Source organism: Urocitellus parryii, chromosome X (genome assembly GCF_045843805.1).
Source record: "Urocitellus parryii isolate mUroPar1 chromosome X, mUroPar1.hap1, whole genome shotgun sequence".
In the NCBI taxonomy this organism is placed as follows: domain Eukaryota; kingdom Metazoa; phylum Chordata; class Mammalia; order Rodentia; family Sciuridae; genus Urocitellus; species Urocitellus parryii.
In genome coordinates, this window is record NC_135547.1 from 21,610,101 (window position 1) to 21,635,086 (window position 24,986).

At 35.2% G+C, this 24,986-nt stretch overlaps 1 protein-coding gene across 1 annotated transcript in view; it reads left to right on the forward strand.

Annotated features, from left to right (window-relative positions):
- The first annotated feature begins 6,570 nt into the window (after positions 1-6,570).
- Positions 6,571-24,986, forward strand: part of Znf280c (zinc finger protein 280C) — a 64,794-nt gene continuing 46,378 nt past the window's right edge. The window contains exons 1-5 of the mRNA XM_077793876.1: positions 6,571-6,681; positions 15,434-15,480; positions 20,776-20,925; positions 24,100-24,165; positions 24,265-24,401. Coding sequence (XP_077650002.1) covers positions 15,450-15,480; positions 20,776-20,925; positions 24,100-24,165; positions 24,265-24,401 — 384 coding nt within the window. The 5' untranslated portion in view covers positions 6,571-6,681; positions 15,434-15,449. The remainder of the gene's footprint in view (positions 6,682-15,433; positions 15,481-20,775; positions 20,926-24,099; positions 24,166-24,264; positions 24,402-24,986) is intronic.

Here is a 24,986-nt window from a genome sequence, read left to right on the forward strand (position 1 = left end):
ATTAAAGAATGTGAATTCATAATTTTTAATTGTTCTTTTTAGGTATTCATGACAATAGAGTATATTTTGGTATATTATACATACTTGGAGTATAACTTATTCTAATTAGGATCCCACTCTTGTGGTTGTACATGATGTGGTTTCACTTATCGTGTATTCATATATGACATAGGAAAGTATGTCCTATTAATTCTACTGCGAATTCGTGCTTTAAAACCTTCTCAAAAGCAATCTCCAGGTTCATATGATTTTAGATGAATAATTTAATAACATTTTCAGAGAAATCACAGTAATTCTCAAAATCTCCTCCAGAAAGCAGAATGGGAGATAACATTTCCCAACTAGTTTATGAGCTCAGTGTCACCCTGATACCAAAGCCAGACAGATGGCGCAAAATAAATAAATAAATAAAATTATAGACGAATATCTCCCCTGAACTTCAATGCAAAATCCTACCAAACTTAATCCAACAATGTGTAAAAAGAATTATACACCACGAGGTAGTGGTATTTATCCCGTGCATGAAAGGCTTAGTCAACATTTAAAAATTATTATACATAACCAATCATATTAATAGCCCAAAAAGGGAAAATCCTATGATTCTAGCAATTGAAGCTGAAAAATCATTTGGCAAAATCCAATTCCCCATTCATGAGAATCACTCTGAGTAATCTAGGAATAGAGGAGAACTTCCTCAAGTTGATAAAGAACAGCTACAAAAGCCTTCAGCTAACACCATGCTTAAGGATAAAAAAAAAAAAATCCTACTTAACCATAGAAGGCTGTTTTCTCAGAGGTGCAAAATCCACTCCAGAGAGGAGCAGAGACTAGCCCACTCACATTCCTCTGTCCTAGCTTCTGGTCGGTGACCAAAACCCTGTAGGAGTGACTATTTGTCCTTCCAAGTGGTCCCCCACAGCAAGAAGTTGTGGCCCCAGCATCTGCAAGGATGTATAGCAGCACATTAGGTTAGTGCTAATCCACAATCACCTCACTCAAAGCCTCAATCTTCACACATGCTCCCTTTCTACCCTGCACACTTTTCTTCCAAGACTTTTCTGCCTTGCACCTCCTCCAAGACCAGATCCCTTGATTTCTTCTCTAAAGTGAAAATAAATGAGAAAATAAGTCAAATTGTTGGTTAGGTAAACAGTACTTAGCATTTCTGTTAAGGTTTAGAACTAAACCTTCCACCAGCGTCCAGGCTTTTTTCACAGACTTCTTGCAGAGTGAAGCCCTTGAGACTCTTCTGTGAGGAGGAAGCAAAGGTATCCCTTCTGATTTCTTAGACACTATGGAGAATTCTTCCAACACTCTTGAGTGTCCTATGGAAAGAATGCTGAATTGGTCAATTTCTCAGCTAATTTATGGCTGTGTTCCAATCAGAGCACTTGTTACATGTTTCTTTTCACATCTGGAGAAAACAAAAAGCATATAACTAAAACACCATCACATTCTCCTGAATACGTTTTCAGACTTATGAGGCCACAGTTGATATATCTGTGAAGGTAAATTCAACAGAAGTGAAATGAGGACATTTAAATGAAATATGACTCAATCTAGGCTGAGTCAGGAGGCCACATGGAACACATCTCTATCATGGTGTATTTGTGTTTCTGAACCTGTTTCTACCACTTGAATATATGAAAATTGGAGGCATTTATCTCAGTATTCCCAACACATGACATAGTGCTCAATAGCATTTGCTACGTGAGTGAATACATAAAAGAATAATTTTTTAAAGAGAGAGTGAGAGAGGAGAGAAAGAGAGAGAGAGAGAGAGAGAATTTTTAATATTTATTTTATTTTATTTATTTCTTAGTTCTCGGCGGACACAACATCTTTGTTGGTATGTGGTGCTGAGGATCGAACCTGGGCCGCACGCATGCCAGGCGAGCGCGCTACCGCTTGAGCCACATCCCCAGCCCAAGAATAAATTAATGTTCACTTATTTCCCTTAAAACTAATATACAACTCCTCTAATCAGATGGATCACTTATTGTCTTACACAACCATACTTTTCATTTATATCTCATTACCTTCCTTCATGTCCCTACTGTTATCTGAAATGCCTCTTCTTTGCTTTATCAAGTTGTATTCATCCTTCAAGAACCTGCTTAGTCAAAACTCAGCTTAACACAGGACTTGCATGTCTACTTCCCTTTGCTCTAACTTCCCATTTCTCTAAATTCTCTCTACACTTGACAGTGTAAACCATATAAAGTTAATACTTGATTATCCGTGTTCTTGCATTGCTCACTAATAACTTCTGGGGTGTCAATCCTAGATTGCACAGGTTCACCAATTGTGATAAGTGTAACACTCTGGCAAGGGCTATCGATAATGGGGAAGGCAATGCATGTGGGAGATAAAGAGTATACAGGAATTGCTGCACACTTTGCTCAATATGCTGTAAACTTAATGCTCCTCTTTACAAAAGGTCTAATTTGAAAATTAGCAAAAGGATTTGGATAGATATCCAAAGAATATGTAACAAATGGCCAATAAATACATGAAAAGATGTTCAACAATATCAGTCTATCAGTCATCAGAGGAACGCAAATCAAAACCATAAGGAAATTCCCCTTTACACCCACTAGGATGGCTATAACCAAAAAAGCAAAAACAAAAATGAAAAAGACCAAGTGTTGAGGCTAGGGCTGTGACTCAGTGACAGAGTTCAGTCCTCAGCACCACATAAATAAATAAAGGTATTTTAAAACAGCTCTACCTTTTTAAAAAAGGGAAAGTTTTGGTGAGGTTGTGGAGAAATTACAAACTTAATAAATCCTAGTGGAAGTGAAAAATGGCACAGACATTGTGGAAAAGCTTGGCAGTCCATTAAATAGTTAATCATAATTATTAATATTACATATTCTAATATTTACACTTCTAGTTATATAACAGAGAATAATTTAAGCATATCTGCATACAAAAATGTACACACAAATATCCATAATATCCAAAAGATGGAAACAACACAAATGTCCATTAATTGACAAATGGGTAAACAAAATGTGCTAAATCCATGGAATATTATACAGTCACAAAAAGGAAAGAAGTATATGTTGAAACATGGAAGAATCCTGGAAACATGCCAAGGGAATGAAGCCAGTCACAAAAGATGGCATATTATATACTTCCGTTTATATGAAATATCCCAAACAGGGAAATCTACACAAAGAGCAGACTAGTGGCTATATATGTCTGGAAGATAACTGGGGAATGAGGGTGTGTAAGTAGAGTATGATAGCTAATGTATAGGGGTTTCTCTTGGAGTGATGAAGGTGTTCTAAAATAGACTGTGATGATAGTCACCATACTGATGAATATACTAAAAGCCATTACATTATACACTTTAAATGTGTGAATTATAGTACGTGAACTATACCTCAATAAAACTGCTTTTTGAAATGTTATATATCAATGTTCATAGTGACTTTTTTAAAATCATAGTTGAAAAGTGTATGCAACCCAATGTCCATCAACTAAAGTATGGGTAAACAAAAACTGATATATTTCTGCAATGAAATATTATGCAGCCATATAAAGAAAGGATGCACTGGTAAATGCTACAACATGGGAGAATCTACCTTAGAACCATGCTAAGTGAGCTGGGTGTGGTGGTGTGCACCTATAATCCCAGCGGCACAGGAGGCTGAGGCAGGAAGATCATTAATTCAAAGCCAACCTCAGCAAAAGCAAGATGCTAAGCAATTCAGTGAGACCCTGTCTCTAAATAAAATACAAAATAGGGCTGGGGATGTGACTCAGTGGTCGAGTGTCCCTGCCTTCATTTCCTGGTACCAAAAAACAAAACAAAACAAAACAAAACAAAAACAAGCCGAGTGAAATAAACCAGACACTAAAACTACATATTGTGTGATTGATTCCATTTATGTGATATCCAGAATAAGCAAATCCATAGATATACAAAGTTAATTAATCACTGCTAGGGAATAGAGGAAGGAAGGAATTGAGAGTGGCTACTAATAGGGTGTGGTTTTCTTTGGAGGGGATAATGAAAATTTTCTGGAATTAGATAGTAATGATGAATATGCAGTATTTTGAATATATGCAATAAATGAATTTTTATGTGAATTTATGATTATTTTAAAAATTATCACCACAACAGGCTATTTAGAAGCAAATCTTTATTTAATGGTAATTGTGAAAAAAAGAGAATACATGGCCAGTTAGTCAAGAGAACCAAAGATCAATTTTCTACAAGCACAGAAAGGAGTTTTAAGGATAGACAAGTTGAAATCACCCAGTTTCCCCATGTGTCAATTCCATTTTCATCAGATATCCTTTCCATTATGATTTGGCTTCTCATGTAGACTTCCTTTTCTTTTTCTCCTTTGTTGACAGAAAGTTTGCTAACTAGAGTTTTCTGGTCTTCTTGGCAGTTACATTTTTCATGAAACAATAATAAATTAAATTGGAATTTTGGTGTATAAATGTTTTCTAGTTATTCTGTTACGGGGCCCTCCCGCTTCCTAATTTTAATCAGATGAGGAGGCTCCTGACACTATTATTCACCAAGGATTCTGAGAGAAATTTTATTACCCAGGGAACTCCAGGTAGTGAGATGGACATGCAAACAGGTCTGGACTGACTTGAGAGAGGCAGAAGTAGTCAGTTGGGCCTTTATAGTGTCTAGAGGGTGGGGATGGAGATTAATATGTTTAAAATTTCTGCCTATTATAAAGGAAATGGCTGGCAGATTGGAAACTTGCCAGTTTAAATTTCCCACCTGCCTAAAATATGGGTGGGTGAGTTGGAGACTTGAAGCTTTACATTTTCCACCTGCACAGAAGAAAATGTCAGGCATGTTGGACATCTGCCAGTTGTTTGTTTTTTGTTTTTGGTACCAGGAATTGAACCCACTTAACTATCAAGCCACATCCCCAGCCCTTTTGATTGATTGATTGATTGATTGATTTTTTTTTATTTTGATACAAGTTCTTGCTAAGTTGTTTAGGCCTCACAAAGTTGCTGAGGCTGGCTTTGAACTTGAAATCATCCTGCCTCTGCTGGGGAGACATCTGCCAGTTTTAAACTTTCTGCTGTAGGTGCCAAAGGAGAACGCTCATGAGCTTTCTTATTAGCCTGCCTGGTTTTGAAACTTTTTCATGTTTGTAATTCTGGTTATTCTCTGTCATTTCCTGCAAAGCTTATTTTTAGGGCCAAAATCAAATGGCTGTATAGACGAGGAAAAAAAAAAACAACAGGACAAATAGGAAACATTAGGATTCAGTGAATTTCTGGACTTTTGTATGTGTTAAAGAATAAGCCAGGGCTGGGATTGTGGCTCAGCAGTAGAGCACTCGCCTAGCACGGGCAGGACCCGGGTTCCATCCTCAGCACCACATAAAAATAAAGGCATTGTGTTGTGTCCCTCTACACCTAAAAAATAAATATTAAAAAAGAATAAGCCACAGTTATATCTGAGTAACTCTTGAAAAGTGAAGCACTAGTGCCACAGGCCTCATGAGGAAAATTGGGAGGGGAAATATTCTTTACAGCTCAAAACCTGATGCTTTGAAAATGTGCCAGGGCATGGTGGCACACTACTGTAATCCCAGCAACTTGGGAGTCTGAAGCAGGAGGAGCACAAACTCAAGGCTAGTCTCAGCAACTTAGCTAAACCATGTCTCAAACTAAAAAATAAAAATAAATAAAAAGGGCTAGGGATGCATTTCAGTGATAAAGTGCTCCTGTGTTCAATCCCTGCTGCCCAAAACAACCAACCAAAAAGATGAAAAAACAAACAAAAAAGGGGGTGGGGGAGGGACAAAAACAACAAGCAAAAAAGAAAAAAAAGAGAGGAGGGAAAATGTGCAAGCAGTATTTTAGCAAGTGTTTATCTGGTAAATATATTTTTTTTCTTAACCTTTCTGTAATCATTATAGGCACCTTTATGACAGAATTAAGAATAACAGGGGCTGGGGATGTGGCTCAGTGGTAGAGCACTTGTCTCTAATGAGTAAGGCACTGGGTTCAATTCTCAGCACCACATGTAAATAAAAAAAAATAAAGGTCCATCAACAACTAAAATGAATAAAATAGATAAGAATTTTTAAAAATAACAGAGTCAAGCAAAAACATATTTAAAACAAACTTGGTGAAATTTACCAATTAAATGACTTACATTTCTTTGGTAAAAGATGAGGGATGCGTCAAATACAGATTTTAAAACTGATTTCCTCTAGCATTCACAACACAAGGAGGAATCAGAATTTGCATTTCCCTGTGATCAGAGACTATATGCAGCCCTAATTTTAGACTGCAATCCTAGGTTGAAGGGCAGGGCAGGTTCATTGGGGAGATTGATATCCCTGTTAGTTCCTCCCCTTGCCCAAGGTCCACAACCTACAGCTCTTGGCTCCTGCACAGTTGCCTTCGAGGGTGTGTAAAGCGGTGCACATGTTTGCACCCGCCATCCAGGGACCGTTAGAAGAGGTACCCGGATGTGCAGAGGCGGAGCGGGTTCTACCCATGAGGCAGCGCGCTTCGTTATATGCTCTGCACTCGCTGGGGCGCTCATTGCGCGCTGAAAATCTCAGGGGCATCCGTTGTTGCTGTGGCGGTCGCCTAGTATTTTCGCGCTCCTCCCTTTCCTCCTCCTCTTTCTCCTCCTCCTCTGAGCCCCAGTCAGGCCGATCTGAACTGCTCTAGGTAAGCGGCCCCCGCCCCCGCCTGTGCCCTGAGGCAGCGGCTCTCTGGTGTGTCTTTGAGGGCAGCCGTGGCTGCCCAGCTCTGAGGGCAGCGGGCTGAGGGTCGTGGTGCGGTGCGGGTATCCGGTATTGATTAGGTGGCGGGGGAGGGGATGGGCTTGGCGGCGCGACGGCGGGTGGGCCACCATTTTGCGTCGGCCTTAGAGGGGGAGGGATCTTGGAAAGATAGCTGTTCCGCGGCGAGGTTTGGCCGCCCAAGGCGGGTCGCGGTCTCGCGGGCAGCTGTCTACTGGAACAGGGCCGCGCGGGCCACAGTCGCCACCCCCTCACCACCAGAGGCCTGTGAGTTTCTCCATCCCCAGCTTGCTTTTGGCTTTTCTTACTGGAGACAACTCCCTTTGGTCTTTTGTACGATTGATGCCAAGGTTTGGCGGAGACCCGCCCACCCCCCAGTCTGTTCAATGGTGGGAAATACTAGGGGGCATCTGAACTTTCAGGCATCAGGGCTCCTTCGTACTGCCTAGGATCTCCCTCCTCTAGACCCAGGTTACCAGTAATTCCAGGCTCACACCCTTGTTCTTGCCGGAGGGGCTGCCTTTCCTCTGTCATAGAAATCGTGCTCCATCCCGTTATTGTCTAGAGGATACGAGCCCGGAGGAGAAACGTGGAGTTACACGGTTTTCTAACAGTGAGCTGTGCAGGTTTTTCATAATGAGATGGAAAAAATTATCCCATTCCGAGGTTTTCTTCACAAACCTATAAAGAGGAGGGAGTTCCTATTAACTTAACTAAACTTTTTATGCTTTTTTAAGGAGAAATTTGAGGACATTGTCAAGTGAAGCAGTTTCTACAAGCATGGGAGACCTTCATCCATGGAATTTTCTTTGTTTGAAAATATTTGTTTTGTACATAGATTTTAATCTGTGAAAATAAATTCTTGGCTTTATTGTTTCAGGGTTTGGACTAGGAGTTTTTAAATCTTTTAGTGTCATTAAACATAAATTTAAAGCCTAGAAATGGGATTTTAAATTACAAAAATATCCTCTTAGCATTTGTGAGGTGTCCTGCTTTGGGGCTGCAGTGCAAATTGTGACTCAAGCAGAAACTACACTGAGCCTATGAAGGCAGGGTTTGCTTTATTTTTTATTTTTTATTTTTTTTTATGTTTTGTGGTGCTGGGGATTGAACCCAGGGCCTTATGCTTGCAAGGCAGACCTACCAAGCTGTATCCCCAGCCTAGCAAGGTTTGCTTATCAGTACAAATTCTATTATATTATATTTGTATATTTCATTGAAGCCCTTTTTGAGGTGGGGTGTTGATGGAACTGTTGTTTTTTAGTTGGTTGGTTCTGGGTGTTTTGTTTTTGTTTTTGTGATACTGGGGGTTCAGCCCAAGGACACTACCACTGAGCTTCATCCCTGCCCCCCCCCTTTTTTTGAGACAGGATCTTTCTAAGTTGCCCAGGCTGTTCTTGAAATTGAGATCCTTCTGCCTCAGCCTTCTGAGTCACTAGGATTACAGGTGTGTGGTCACCACACCTGGCAATAGAACTATTTTAAAAAAATTTTTTTAGTTATACATGGATATAGTATCTTTATTTTGTTTATTTATTTTTTTATGTGGTGCTGAGGATCAAACCAGTGCCTCCAGCGGGCTCTGCCACTGAGCCACACCCCAGCCCCAATAGAACTATTTTGAAGGTGAGAAAATAGCCTCAAGGAGAGGAATTGAGCAGGTTTATGTGGTTTGGAAGCAGAACTAATTCTTGAGCAGTGGTCTCTGACCCTCATCCAATGCTCAGTTCACTAAATTATGCCCTGCTCTATGGGAGTGGGGGGCAGGGTGGAGAGTAAGCGAGAAGGTTCCCCTTAAAAATTCTACAAAATATTATTCAATTTCAATTCCCTTCTCCTTTATATTTATATTTCTAAGATGCCATGTTTTCAGCCTTTTAGTATTTCAATATTATTTCCAAACATGTTGAAAAATAACCTATTGAAAAAGTTCTGATATTGAAGAACTCCAAATCTCAGCTTTTTCTGTTTAATTTATTTCTTCCAGTTAAATTTTCTAGTCCAGTCTTGATTTTTCAGTCCAGCGTTTTACTCTGCACCGTTGTCTTTTTTAGAAGGAAAGAGAAAGGTAAGACCAAGGGCTTTATAATTCCATACCCTCCTTCCCTCCCACTTGTTTTGTTTTCTTTTTTTCAGGAGGACATTTAGAACCATTCCAAAATTTTGTGTGTGTGTGTGTGTGGTGCTGAGAAACCAGAGCCTGTGCATGCTAGGCAAGCGCTATACCACTGAGCTACGACCCCAGCCCACCAAGAATTTTTTGTTGCTGTTATACTAATTGGGAAGAGGAAATCCTAAATCGAATAACATTTTTTTGTAAATAGAAAGTATTCTATAGCTTTAAAAAGTGATAGATAGGATATTGAAAATTTATATTGAAAATATTTCATTACTCAAAAGTAACTTTTCAAAGACCAGAAATATTTATTGTTTATATTCACTAATTAGACATATAGCCCTGAATACTTTTTCTGTCTTCCTACTTTGGAGAGGAACTTAATATTTGGTTTTTAGTCAGGTTGTTTTAAGTAATGATTCATAAAGACTTGATTTTCTCAGTAATTTGAATAAAATGTGTCCAGACTTTTAAAAATTCATTCTCTGCAAAGTTGTTTTCTTTTAAAGAGTGTTTCACCTTCAGTATATCCATACAAATAGTCATCACTATGTACCAACTGGGTCCAATGGACCATTATAATTTTATTTTTTATGTTTTTAAGTCATTTACTAATAATTTACATTTAAAAATGAAGGAATAATGAAAACAACTTTTTAGATACTTAAGAATTTAGAGCCTGGTGCAGTGGTGGTGCATGCCTTGAATACCAGCTGCTCAGGAGGCTGAGGCAGGAGGATTGCAAGTTGAAAGCCAGCCTCAGCAACTTAGTGAGGCCCTAAGTAACTCAATGAGACCCTAATATTTTGTCTCTAAAATAAAATATTAAAAAGGGCTGGGGATGTGACTCAATGGTTAAATGCCCCTGGGTTCAATCCCCAGTACCAAAGAAAAAAGAATTTAGAAATACTTCTAGTTTTCTTTTAAGACAAGTGTTAAAGACATTGGCAAAAATGTAAATGCCATTTTTCTAACTATATTTTTTGTTTTAAAAATATTTTCATTAGGGGCTGGGTTGTGGCTCAGCAGTAGAGCACTAGCCTCACACATGTGAGACACTGGGTTTGATCCTCAGCATCACATAAAATAAATAAACAAAGGTATTTGTCCATCTACAACTAAAATTTAAAAAGAAATATTTCAATAAAAGTATTTATATAAACTTACAGTAGACTTTTTATTAAATATCAGATATAATCTACATAAACATAATTATCTGTGACGGTATTTTCTTTCTTTTTTCTTTTGATAACTGGGAATTGAACCCAGAGAGCTTTTTTTAATTCTTTTTATTTTTTATTTTGAAACAAGGTCTTGCTAAATTGCTAAGGATCTTGTTAAGTTGCTTAGGCTATCCTCGAACTTGTGATTCTCCTGCCTCAGCCTTGAAAGAAGTGCTGGGATTATAAGCATGTACCACGTTGCCCAGCTGAATTTTAATATTTAGTGCTTATACTCCACTTGTGCTATAACTTCAGATAAAGAATTATGAAGCAAAATAATTCAAAGTACTTTGCAAGAATTATCTCGTATGCTTTAAATTATTCATAGTTGTACTGCAAGGAAGGTACTCCTGTTTTTATTTTACAGATAGAGAAACTAGGTCTCAAAAAGTTAATTAAGCTTCCTAGATTTGGCAGCCATAAAGTGGTAGACCCAAAATTCCCATTGAGGTTTTTAAGCCCTGTGCTCAGTGCACTTAATTTACACTTTCCCTGTAATTTTTACTCCTATAAGATATGAATTAATAATACATGCTTCATGTATTATTTTAGGAATTAATGATTATAGAGTATGTTATTAAATTATGTAAAATATTTATTATATAGATTGCTTTTGAGAGGCCAATAATAGTGCATCAGTCTTTTCCCCAGGTTATGTCTTTTACATGTGAATTGCTCCAAAATTACATTCCTGTAGCTAGACCTTAGCCAGAATATAATATAAACATTATTTTGCAGAAAGTAAATTTTATTATAGTGCTCTATCCCAAAAACTAATATAAAAGAAAATGTTTTAAAATATAGGCCAACTTCACAAAATATTATGCTAGTGAATTTTAAATTCTAATTTAAACTAGCTATTTTCTTAAATAGACAAAGTATGAAAAATCAAGACAAAATTGAAAACACAAATAAATTAGGAAAAAAAACAGCAAAATTATTAAAGAAATACCTTCTCAAAATGTATCTGGAATATTTTGCTCAATATAAAAACTTCTTGAGAATATATCCTTCTTGAATTGTATGTGATTTGTTCCCAAAACCTGGTTTGGAAGTTTGAATTGTTTAGATGCCAGTGAAATTCTCCAAGGAACCAAGGAATAAACCAATATGTCTTGGTTTTGAGTAATGTACTAGTTAATTACTATTGTAAGAACATTTTTACAGGCACCCCATACTGAAAATGTTTAAAATATTCCCAGAGTTCTTACACAACGATAAAACAAAATAAGCACTTGAAACTACAAAATCAATGATATTTGAATCAGTTTTAATGTATTGAATGAATAATATATTTTGCTAAAATAAAGTTACTGCCTATTTATATTGATTTTTTTTCATATCTATATCATGAAGAGCAAGATTTTCCTATTTCAACCATTTCAATACCTTCATTTCTGTAGCTAAAGATAACTGTAATTTGCTCTTTTAGTGAAGATACAACATTTAGATATTCTGTCCCTTTGTTATTTTATTATTGCCATACCAATAAAAGTAATAATACTCAGTGACAATGCAGTAGTAAATACAGATAAAAACATCAGTACTAATATTCTGTGGTCAGGCTTAGTTATAAGGTGGTCATCTGGATGATCCCAGGGAACGTTTATGTTAATTTTTTAGATATACAGCAAAACAAAAACAATTATATTGTTAGTAGAGTTCTTTTGTACCATCTGGAGTATATCTTTTCCCCAGTGATCTGTTGACCTTGGTTTAAAAAATGTTGGGATAAACAGTTGGTAAATGTATTTTTTACTCTTGAATAAAAATGCTGAAATCTAGTTTGAAGTGAAGTAAACTGAAAATGATTAGTTTTTTTCCTCTCTTAACTGAAACCCCTTAGTTGATAATTTGCTTCCAATATGACTAGCTTCAGGTGTTTAAATGTTATTAGGACTTAAATCTCTCCATATCTTACCTCTTTGCTTTCTCTGCCCCCAAATCTTACAGCTTTACTATTCTCTTTGTTGGCTTCTTAAGTACTCTTTCTGTGCAGAGTGACTCCAATACTCCTAGTCTTAACTGCTACTATCTTATTATTTTTAATACCCTTATTTAAATATAATTTATATGACATACAATTTGCCCATTTAAAGTGTACAACTCAGTGGTTTTCATACAAAGTTCTATAAGCATCACCACAATCAACTTTAGAACATTTTCATCACTCTAGAAAGAAACCCTGTACCAATTAGACCTTGGTAGCCACTACTCTACTCTGTCTCTGTGGATTTAACATTTCTGGACATTTCATTATAAATGAAATCATATAATATCTGGTTTGTTTGACTGGCTTTGTTCAGCTAGTCTAATGTTCTCAACATTCATACATATTGTACATGTGTCAATGTGTCATTCCTTTTTATTCCTAAATATTATTCCATTGTGTAGATGTATCATATTTTATCTATTTGTCAATCTAAGAGTGGTATTATTTGGTCTTATATCTATGTGTTTAACTGTCTGTTTCCCATAGTAGCTGTACTAGTTCACATTTCTGCCAGCAGTGTATGAGAGTTCCAATTTTATTACATTCTTTTCAATGCTTGTCATTATCTGTCTTTTGATTACAGCCATCCCAGAGAGTATGAGGTGATACCTCTTAATTTTTAAAATTTTTGAATTATGTTAATCCATAATTTAAAAAAATTTAAAATATGGTTACATTTTACATGTATAAAAAGCAAAGCAGCTTGTAATCCAAGTGACTCAGGAGGCTTAGGCAGGAGGATCACAAGCTCAAAGCCAGCCTCAGCACAGTAGTGAGGCCCTGTCCCTAGCCCTGTCTCTAAATAAAACATAAAACGGGCTGGGGATGTAGCTCAGTAGTAAAGAGCCCCTGGGTTCAATCTCCAGTACAAAAAAAAAAAAAAACTGAAGCAAAAACCAAAAACTAAATATTATAATTATACAGAATACCCCCCAAAAATGAATGGGTTGTGTTCAAGAGGTATATCATTACTTGGAATTCATTTTATCTCCATAAGAAAAATATATTAAACATGGGTATATTAATTTACCTGAATCAGTAGCTGAAATGGAAAGTTCTTTCCTTCTTTTTGAGAACTCTTAGTTGCAAATGTAGAGACCCTCTGGAGTTGCTATTATTGGAGCTCTAAGATCCCCACTGCATATTTTTGCTGAAAATTCCATTTCTCTAACAGCTGACTTAATCCCCCATATTGTTTTTTGCCTTGCCACTACAACTCTAAAGTGATTACTTGAGAGGTTTTTATGGCCTCCAATTCTTCCCCAAAGGAATCTATGAATTTTTTTTGTTTATTTTTTTAAACTGGAACTAAATATGGCAGTGATCCTTTAGACTTGTGTTGTCTGATGGAAATGTTCTGTGGCTGCACTATCCAATACAGTAGCCACTAGTTAGCTGCTTGTGGCTTTTGAGCAATTGAAATGCGGCTAGAGTAATTACAGAGCTGAATTTTTTATTTTAATTAATTTAAATTTAAGTAACCACGTGTGCCTAGTGGCTACCTCATTGGATAACACAACTTTAAAATGAAGTTATGGTTCATGGGGCTGGGGATGTGGCTCAAGCGGTAGCACGCTCGCCGGGCATGTGTGCGGCCCAGGTTCGATCCCCAGCACCACATACCAAACAAAGATGTTGTGTCCACCGATAACTAAAAAAATAAATAAATAAAAAATATTTTAAAAAATGAAGTTATGGTTCAAATAGCATCTGAGGATTTCTGACTTTTTAAAATATTTATGAATGTACCAATTGAGGCTCCCTGGTGGCTGCTGTGGGCCTCAAGACATCTCTGTAGCCACATGCAGTGCATATGACTTATTCATAAACACTATTTACGCATTTAGTATTAATTTTAGGGTATTTATACTAATACATATTTATGATAATTTAATAAAAATGTTATTTGAGTCTTGCAGACTGTGCACTTATGACCCTTAAAATACATGCTGTGTCCTTCTTTAATGTTAAGCAAGAATTGTCATATATTTATCTAATTGACAGGTATTATTTTAATTCTAGTTTAGAGACAAGAACTAATGAAATAGTTGAGTTAGAGACTAAATAGGCCTCAGAAGTAAGGAAATTTATTAAAGGACAAAATTCACTCTTAGAGTAGAAATTCAGATATTTATGCCAGTAACTTTTTCTAGAGTTAGAGTAATATCTTTTTCTTGTGATTTAGGCCAAGTAATTTGGAATTAGGGAAAGTATACTTTTGCAAATCTGAGGATAAAGACAAATGTAAAGACTGAATTAGCTCTGTTTATTTTGCTACTTTAGATTTCTGATGCCTAGTTTTGATGTTTTCCGTTTTGTAAATGAAAGCTTTTTTTTAAAAAAAAAGAATAGTTTGTATGTAGAATATATGATATGTGTATGAGAATTCAGAATACAACTCAAAATAAAATTCTTACTTTAAATAAACCAATTCAAATGTTTTTGGTGTTTAATGTAATAGCTGTTTTAAAAATCCAAATAAGACTGGGGGTGTAGCTTAGTGGCAGAGTGCTTGCCTGGCATGTGTAAGGGCCTAGGTTTGATCCTCAGCACTGAAAACAAAAAAGCCCAAATAATTCTAGACAGATTGTAAACTTCTGAAAAAAAGGACTGTGACTTATTCATCTGTTTTTTCCCTAGAACTATGACTCATTCTTCTTGGTTGTTTTCCTGGAACTTAACACATTACACTGAGCACAGAAGGCAATGAGTAGTTTTATTAAATGAATTAATCTATGGTGAAATGTAGCCAACTAATTTTCTGTTATTTTCAGTAAGAATTAACAAGAAGTAAAAAAATTATATAAAATGAAAACTTATATAAATATGTGGGGTTTTTTTAGTAACAATAGCATTTTCCCTGAAATGTGAAGAAGAGATAGCAGTTAAATATAAATGTCACTTAGCATTTCAAAATTCAGATTTACAAAACACATATTACAGCATAATTATTCATTTTTATATAAAGTTGTCTAAAATTTATTTGTAATTTAATAAAACATTCAGCATTTTATTCAATAAATTTGCATTCATTCATGAATGAATCAATTATACAAAGTGAGTTACATGTGTATATTAAACATAACCAAATTCTAAAGGTAAGCTTTTATGGGAGAAAAAGATTAGGTACGTGTACATTTAATTAAGCAAAATCCACTCTAATAGTAGGTCTCTATTTTTTAGGGTGGAAAACTGAGACCTAACTTGCTACCTTGCCTGGTGTCACATGAGTTTGCTGGAGGTTGAAATTAGACCCAAAGATTTCTGAATCAAGTCTCATATTTCAGTATTTAGTGTTACTTAAAGTGACTCATAAAATTGATTGATGTCATGTGTTTGTTCTTAGGTGACTCTGCAACTTGATGGATGACGACAACTCTTTTCAACAAAAAAGTAAGTATTGCTGCTGCAGTTGATACTAGTATGCATGACTTTTGTATTGGAAACCTTTCTTAAGGAGTAAAGTTGAGAGATAAGTGGGCATATTTTGTTAAAAATAAAAATAGTTAAATGTATTAAAGTAATACATATTAATAGTCAAAATGAATACTATGCAATAAAAATGAAAGTAAAGTAGAAATGAAATGTTTCCTCCTTATCCCCAGAGATAACTTACAGGTTTGGTGTACATAAACCACAAAAAATAAATTATAGACAAAAAATAAATTTCTAAATAAGATCATACTGTACTTGCTATTATGTAACTTCTAAACTTCTTAACGGTACATCTTGACTATATTGACAAGGGCAGCACCTAATTTAAAAGAATGAGGAAAAACCTTTGTGTCCACATGGTATCACTATAATATCAATGAGTATAAATGATTTTTAAAAATTATCAGTATATATGAGTCTCCCTCATTTCTTCACATTTGGTTTTGCCTGAGTTTACCAAGTTTCTTAGCCTGTAGATAAAGGGCTTGGTACATATCCAATAGACTACTGAATATTGGAGGAAGTGCAAAGGTACAAAATGTGTTCTTTACTCTGAAGGAGCTTATTTTAGTTGAACATGTACATTTACAACATATTTAAAAACAGTGAGAAATTTGAAATCATACGTACTAAACCTTGAATTGCATGACGTAGATCGTCGGTATAGTAAGAGGTGGAAGAAAAATAGGTCTAATGGGTTTTTTGAGCAAATTATAATTGAACTGAAATGGCAGGGGATTAATATTTTTTGAGTATCTTAGGTATTTCATGTGGCATTTTCCTGAATCTCTCTTACCATTTCTTTTAGATATTGTAGGCATATTAGAAGTAAGGAGAAAGAGGCTCAAGCAGTTTCTCCAGATTCACATGACTAGAAGTAGTACAGTGAAGATTTATGTTATAGTGGTCACCTATTTTCTGGGGGATATGTTCCAAGACCCCCAGCTGATGCCTGAAGCCAAATTGTACCAAACCCTATAACTTAGTGCCTTTTCCATCTTTAAGCACTTATAATGCACTGTGGCTATAACTTTTGCATTTTGAGTTGCAACAGTGAAATTAGCACACATTTCTTTTTTCTTGTTCATAATTTCACAGATTGAAAATTTGTTCTTACCATAGATCTTTGCAACTTTGGTGTACCAATTTTTCTTTCATTGTTAAATCAATAAATTTCACTTGGAGCAATTTCCAGGTTATTTTTGGCATATCCAAATCACCAGCATTATTACTCTTGTGCTTGGGGGCCATTATTAAGTAAAATAAGAGTTACTTGAACACAACTATTGTGTTACCACTGATAACCAAGGTGGCTACTAAGTAAGTATAGGCAGATAGTATATATAGTTGTAAATAAATTAAACAAAGGGATGGATTTACATTCTAGAAAGAACAGAAAAGTGCAAGAATTTATTATATTCCTTAGAACAGATTGCAATTTAAAACTTACAAATTGTTTATTTCTGGAATTTTCCATTGGTATTTTCACACCATGGTTGACTGCAGGTAACTGAAACTATGGAAAGTAAAATTGTGGATAAGAGGGAACTACTATGTTCAGTTTTATGTCAAGTACATGCTCTTTCCACTGTACTTGAATGATGTGGACAGTATAATGTGAGGAGAAAGGATATTCTAGGTAGATGAAATAGGAATGAGAGCTCCAAGGAACATAATGAGGGTGGTATTTTCAAATATTCAGAGTATATAAGTGCTAAACCATTAATTATGCTTTTAATTATTTAACTTAGAACATTGTATATAATGTTTTGAGGTATCATTTGGAAAAGTAGGGGTCAGTTCATAATATTTGAGAAGCTAGGATGGTGATTTTCTTTTAAGGGGGTAGATGAAATACTAAGCATTAAACAATTTTATGTTAAGAAATGATTTGTGGATTAAGACCAAGCACAGTGGTGCATGCCTGTAATTTCAGCTATGCAAGAAGCTGAGGCAAGAGGATTACAAGTTTGAGGCCAGCCTCACCAATTAGCCGAGACCTTGTCTCAAAAAAGTGAAAGGGACAGAGGATATAGCTTAATGCTGAAGCACCCCTGGGTTCAATCCCTAGTACCACACACACACACACACACACACACACACAAAAAAAAAAAAAAAAAAAAGATTTGTGGGCTGGTGGTATAACCCAATGGTAAGAGCAATTGCTTTTTAACGTCTTTAAAGCCCAGGGTTCTAGCCCACTGACCACAGGAGAGAGAGGGAGAGAGCATGTGTGAAAGCACATGCACACAAGTAATTTGTGAAATACCTGAATTGAAGGGGAAATTAAAATAAAACAAAATTAAATTAAAAAAAAAGATAGCACCAGTTTGTTAAGATTTTTTCTGTGTGTGTGTGTGTGTTGCTATTCCCAAATCATTGCTTATAAATGACTTTAAAAGCATGACCTTAAAAGTCTTAATTTTGGAACAAAAGTTAAAATGACATAATTTTAATGTTATTTATTACCTTTACAAATTATGACATTTAAAAGATAAATATATCCTTGAATAAGCCAGACTCCTGAAGTTGTTTTATTTTATTAGTTGTTTCCCCCATCCATTTCTCACTAAATCACATATATACATGCCCATTGTTATTATTTTAGTTTAGGTTTCCTTCAATACTTTTTAAGCCATAACAGTATGCACCATTTTTGTAAGTCATACAATATGAAAAGGCTTTAAGTTGTGTCACTACAGTTTGTGTGTGTGTGTGTGTGTCTATGTGTGTATTTGTGTGTGTATGTGTGTGCACATGCACTGTATCTCCACCCCTTTTTACTTTTTGAGATAGGGTCTCAGCTAGTTGCTGAGGCTGGACTGAAACTTGCAATCCTCCTGCCTCATCTTCCTGAGTAGGTGGGATTATAGGTCTGTGCCACTGTGCCTGGCCATTACCACAATTTCTTGAAGAAAGTATGGGTAGAGATAGGTATGTGTATTCATGTGTGTACTCCCACACACACCACCCTTTTCCCCCTTAAGACATCTACTTTCAATTGTTTAGCTATTCTTCCAATAGTTATTTTCATATTTCTCAGTTTTTAAATCACATACACATATAAAACTGTCTTTTTAAATCACATATTTGCCATTATCTAGTGATTTTCTGTAAAGGAAAGTGAGAATTTCATGTTTCTTACACTTTAGCCTTCTCTCCAACCATTTCTCATATCTAAATTTTTAGTTAAATCATATTCAGTGTTTTTATTATGATGACCATAATAAATATTGTTCACTGATGAGCATAGTACCATGGTATCAATATGTTTTGGATACATTTTCTTTTCTCTTTTTTTCATATCCTGCAATTAAATATTTTTAGCCTTTAAATTTTTGTTAAACTCTATAGCAAAGTCTTTTTCTACACCCTTCCATAGCCTTTTAACTAGATTTTCTACATGGTAAAACTTGTCAGATAATCTAACAATTTAATATTTAATCTTTTTGCACGAAAGATTGTCAAACCTTCTTGAAATAATGTTCTGCTTTATTTACTGTGAGTGGTTGCTCAGTACTGAACAACTATTGTCCTGATTGTACCAGGATATGGCTCAATGGCAGAGCACTTGCCTAACCTGCTTAAGGTCCTGAGTTTTACCTCCAGCACTGAAAAACAAACAAACCAACTATTTTCCCAGGACTTTCCTTTATTTTTTTATTGTGTTGAATGTAATTTTTTGCATACTTCATTTTCCTTCTTCTTAAATCTCATATATTGGTGGATTCTTCCTGAAGAGGAGAGAATGGTAAATAATTTTTTTGATGTTGCTGGTCTTTATTCTTGATAAATGAATATCTATCTCATGCTTGATGAAAAGATTAAGTTTAGAAAAGTATTTTGCCATGGTATTTAAAACCATTATTTTAACTTTATTCTCCTTCCACCCCAGTTTTAGGATATGCTTTTATTTCCATCATTCTGAAATTTCATACGTCCCTCAGAGTATTTTTTTCTTGATCTTTTTGCTGCTTGATGGTGAGCCCTTTATTCTTTAGAACTGGGAATTTTTCTTGTATTTTTCTTTGATTTCTTCCCCTCTCCTTTCTCTCTGTTCTTTTGGTGAAATTTTTATTAGATGAATGTTGTACATTTGAAATTAATTTTATAACAATCTTGGCTTTTCTATTTAATGTATTTGTATATTTTGTTTTCAGTTCCACATTTACTCAACTTTGGCATTTGGGTTTTTTGTAATGGATTTTGCTGTGTTATTTTTAATCTTTTCCTGGATTTAATTGTTTATTATAATTTTTCTAAAGATGCTAATTATATTCTCTTTACTGTTTTCTCCATTGTATTATCTCTATTTTCTTTAAGATCTTTTCATGTGGTTTGTTGCTTGGGTCTTTCACATAGTAGGTTTTCTTCACATTTCTGGTGCTCATTGGCAGTGTGTGTGTGTGTGAGAGTGTGTGTATTATTTGGTACTAGGGAGTGAATCCAGGGGTGTTTAACCACTGAGACACATCCACAGCCCTTTACTATATTTTATTTAGAAACAGGGTCTCACTTAGTTACTTAGGGCCTCGATAAGTTGCTGAGGCTGGCCTTCAACTTGTGATCCTCCTGCCTCAGCCTCCTGATCATGCACCACCACTCCCAGCCCATAACCATATTTATGAGTGAACACTAAAATTCTTCCTAAGACCTCTGTGTGCTTAGTCAGAACTTACAGCCTGATGGTATTCACAGTATGTTATTTGCTTAATTTCTTCCAGTGAGAAATGTCTAATGTGTCTTAGTATGGAATAGACTTCATTTAATGTCCTTATTTTCAGTCTAGGGTCTTATCCCTGCTTTGCTCTGTGCTTAGTATTCATGAATCTGTATCAGTGTATTTCCTACCTATTGCTTCATATTTTTAGTTTATCTCCCTTTTGTTAATATAGGTGGATTTTTTTTTCAGATAATGATTAGGTACAATCCTTTTTGTAGATATTATCGTATCCTAGTCATATAACAAACTCACTTTGGATTTGATTTTAAAATTTATTGGCTACTGTTCTCTATCATCTATTGACCTAGCCAAGTTTTTTTTTTACTAATTTAGATCTTACATATTGAGTTCTGAGTTTTATTTTTGCTACCACGTACTAATTACAAATATCAATCTAGTAATTGCTATATATATATAATATATATATATATTATATATATATATATATCTTACATAGTATGTTTCATATTGCAAAACCAAGTATTTTTCTTTTTGAAAATAAGAGTTGTTTCTCTCTGCTTGAAAATTAGATAATTCAAAAATGGCAGAACTCTTCATGGAATGTGAAGAAGAAGAGCTGGAACCATGGCAAAAGAAAGTAGAAGAAGCTCGGAATGAAGATGATGATGATGAGCTGATCTTTGTTGGAGAGATATCAAGTTCAAAACCAGCCATTTCAAGTAAGTATTTACTTCAGTGAAATTTCATAAAAAATGTCTGTTGTTTCAAGTGGAAAAACCTTTGGTTGCGTTAATGTACTTGATTTACATGTTCTTTTATTGGAACTGGAGATGAGAATAAGGGTAAAGGTTAGTTAGAACTTGTAATAATCCTGATGGGGATGTGGTTGGGATGGGAGTAGGAGGTGAGAGGTTAAAATATCATATGTGAGAAAAAAAATAATTAACTAAGGATTAAAATCACTTGACAACATTATAGGCCTTTTAAGATTAGAATTCCTACTATTTATGGATACATTATAATTATTATAGTGGGATTCATTATTCACTAATATAATTTAGTCAGTTTTATTCACCAGCACACACCCCCACAGTACTCCTGGTACCCTTCCTCTACTTTGCTTGTCTCCCTCTATTTTCATGAGATTCCTCTCTTCCACCCCTGTTTTTTTTTTCCTTTTTTTCTCTCTAGCTTCCACATATGAGAAGATATTTGACCCTTGGCTTTGAGTGTGGTTTATGTTGCTTAGCACAGTGCTGTCAAGCTTGGAGTAGGACTGTAGCTCAGTGACAGAGCACTTGCCTAGCATGTGTGAGGTACTGGGTTTGATCCTCAGCACTACATAAAAAATAAATAAAGGCATGATGGCCATCTACAACTATTAAAATTTTTTTAAAAGCTCTATCCATTTTCCTGAAAATGACATAATGTTCTTTAATGGCCGAAAAAAAATTCTATAGTATATCCACTGTATCCATTCAATTGTTATTGGATATCTAGATTGGTTTTGTAACTTGGCTTTTGTGAATTGTGCTGCTGTTGTAAACATGAGTATGAATGTATTACTATAGCATGCTGACTTTAATTTTTTGGATAAATATGAAGAGGTATAGCTGGGTCATTCCTATCACTAGGTGATTCCATTTCTTATCTTTTTAGGAACCTCCGTACTGATTTTCATAATGGCTATACTAATTTACAATCACACAAGTGTCTTAAGTATTCTTTCTCCCATATCATTGCCAGCATTTGTTATTATTTGTATTCTTGGTGACTGCCATTCTGACTGGAGCGAGATAAAATTTCAGTGTAGTTTTGATTTGCATTCCCCTGATTGCTAGTGATATTGAACACTTTTTAATATATTTCTTGGCCATTTATGTTTATTCTTTTGAGAAGTGTCTGTTTAGTTTATTTGCTCCGTTTATTGATTGGGTTATTTGTGGACTCTTATTGGAGGTAATTTTTTGAGTTATTTATATATTCTGGATATTAATTCTATGTCAGAAGAGTAGCTGGCAAAGATTTTCTCCCATTCTATAGGCTGTCTCTTCATTCTCTTTAAGTGGGAAATGCTAATTATTAATGGAGCCAAGTAGTCTGGATTTTTTCTTTTTCTCCCTTCAGCCCAGATGTACAGAAAATGAAGTATTTGGAATGCTTTGCTTAAAATATCAAATTATACTGAATAAGTTTGTGTTAGTGTGTTATAGTGATTCTCACATATAGGCAACTGGCTCATCAAAGTATCATCTTGATTCATGGCTATAAAATGTATAGGCACTGCAAGATTATACAGTCTCTGTTCTGTGTGCTTACATGTGCTGTATGTACCTTCTGGCTACACCCATCTTACAGCAAGTCAATTGTAGACGACTATTAATAGCACTGAACTAGAATAGTGTCTATTCATTTTAAATGATTCTAACAAAAAAGGAATTGGACAACAGTGGAATTTTTTTCTTAATTATTAACTCAGAATTTAAATGTAAATAAGTTTATTGGTGTTTTATGTATAAATCATAAAATACTTTTAGCAAATGGAGTATGAACTAAATGTTTATGTAGAAGTACATAAAGTGCAGGAAGGAAGGTACTAAAAGTTTGTGTTCAGTAGACTCCCAACCACAGAAAAAGTAGAGGTAACTCTTTTGAGGAAGTGGATACTAGGAATTTACCCCATGGACAGTTTGCCACTAAGCTACATACCCAGCCCTTTTTATTTTTTATTTTGAGGCAGAATCTCCCTGAGTTGCCGAGACTGGCCTTAAACTTGCAATACTCCTGTCTTAGCCCCCCAAGCCTCTGGGATTACAGGCATGTGCTACTGGGCCAGCAGGAATAACTCTTTAATGATTTGAGTAAATACTTATCTTGAAATTTCTGAATGAAAACAATACCAAGTTTTTTGAATCAACAAATCTATTTTTCTGGAAAAGTTCTTTAGTGATCAGAAAATAACCCTTTGTGTGACCCTTTAATTTGTATAATTATTTTGTGAGATTAAGTTATTTTCTTTTTTGGATGAATATTTTTACTATTCTATTGAACATAGTCTTTAATCCTTATAACAAGGGCCTGCAGTTTACAGCCTGCCAGCCAAATCTAACCTGCCTCCTACATTTTTTTTTGTTCTTTTTAGTTATAGATTTGGTTCTTTTCTACTAGGAGATGAAAAAGGAAAATTTCCTATTCACATGGGTGCAGTGGCACATGCCTGTAATCCCACTGACTATAGGCTTTGGCAGGAGGATTGCAAATTCAAGGCTAGACTCAACAGTTTAGCAAGTGTTTAGCAAGGCCCTAAGCAACTTATTGAGACACTGTCTCAAAAAGTTAAAAAAAAAATTAAAAGGGCTGGGGCAGTAGCTCACTGGTCAAACACCCTTGGGTTCAATCCCCAGTACCAAAAAGAATTCTTATTTAGAACTCAAGAGTAATGGTACTGTATATACCTATAATATCAGTGACTCAGGAGGCTGATGCTGGGGTATCACAAATTCTAGGTCAGCCTAAGCAATAGCGAGGTCCTAAGCAACTTAGTGAGACCCTTCTCAAAATAAGAAATAAAAAGAGATGAGGATGTGGCTCATTGGTTAAGCAGCCCTAGGTTCAATCCCTGGTACCAAAACAAAAAAGAGTAATGGTACTGAGTAATCAAGAGCTGAGTAGTCCAATCAGCTCACCCCTAATGAAACTTCTAGGCATTTAGCAAAGTAAACGTGGCATAGAGATTGAGGAAGGTCTTGTATTTAGTCACAATCTTGTCACCATTAAGGGAAAGAAATATATTTCTGTTATTGGTTATATATGGATATACTTTTGGAAAAATTTTATTACTTTAATTTATTTCATTAAAATAATGAATTTTAAAATAAATATTATTTTTATAGATATTTTGAACAGAGGTAATTCCAGCTCATCTTCAAAGGGAATGAAAAATGACTCACTCAGTTCAGGTACAGTATTAATGTACTATTTTAACATTAAAGTAAAGTAATTTGACAGAATTGATTATGTAGAAATATATTCAATCTATGGTATAATTTTACATATAGGTATTCCTGGTTTATTCAAGTCTACAAGTCAACACTACAAAGACCCAGCATCAAATCCAGTGACTGCCTTGCCTAGATTTCATCCTGAATCTAAGTCTTCACAGAGCTCTGCTATTGTTCAGAATACATCTAAACCTGTAAGTATTTCTGAAAATGCACAATTGGTTCAGAGACATACTAGATACCAAGTAAAAATTATGAACTCTCATAGCTAGTTACCATTCCATTATAAGTATAATTGCCTCAGAAAATGTCACCACTTTTATGATATACTTCAACCAATACCCAGAATAATAACTACAAAACTAATTATCTACCATGTTAATAAATCAGGTAGCTTAAATAGGTATAGTATTGAAAACTATGCAATCGAAATATGCATTAAAAAGTATAATTAGTAATGAATATTGTATTGTGGCAATTTTACTTAATTTTTTATTGTAGTTGGACACTATACCTTTATTTTATTGATTTATTTTTATGTGGTGCTGAGGATTGAACCCAGTGCCTCTAATATGCTACATCTGAGCCACAACCCCAACCCCTTTATTTTAATTTTTTAAAAAAATATTATTTCGCTGGGCACAGTGGCACATGCCTGTGATCCCAGCGGCTGAGGAGGCTGAGACAGGAGAATCACAAGTTCAAAGCCAGCCTCAGCAACTTCGAGGTGCTAAGTAACTTAGTGTGACCCTGTCTCTAAATAAAATACAAAATAGGGC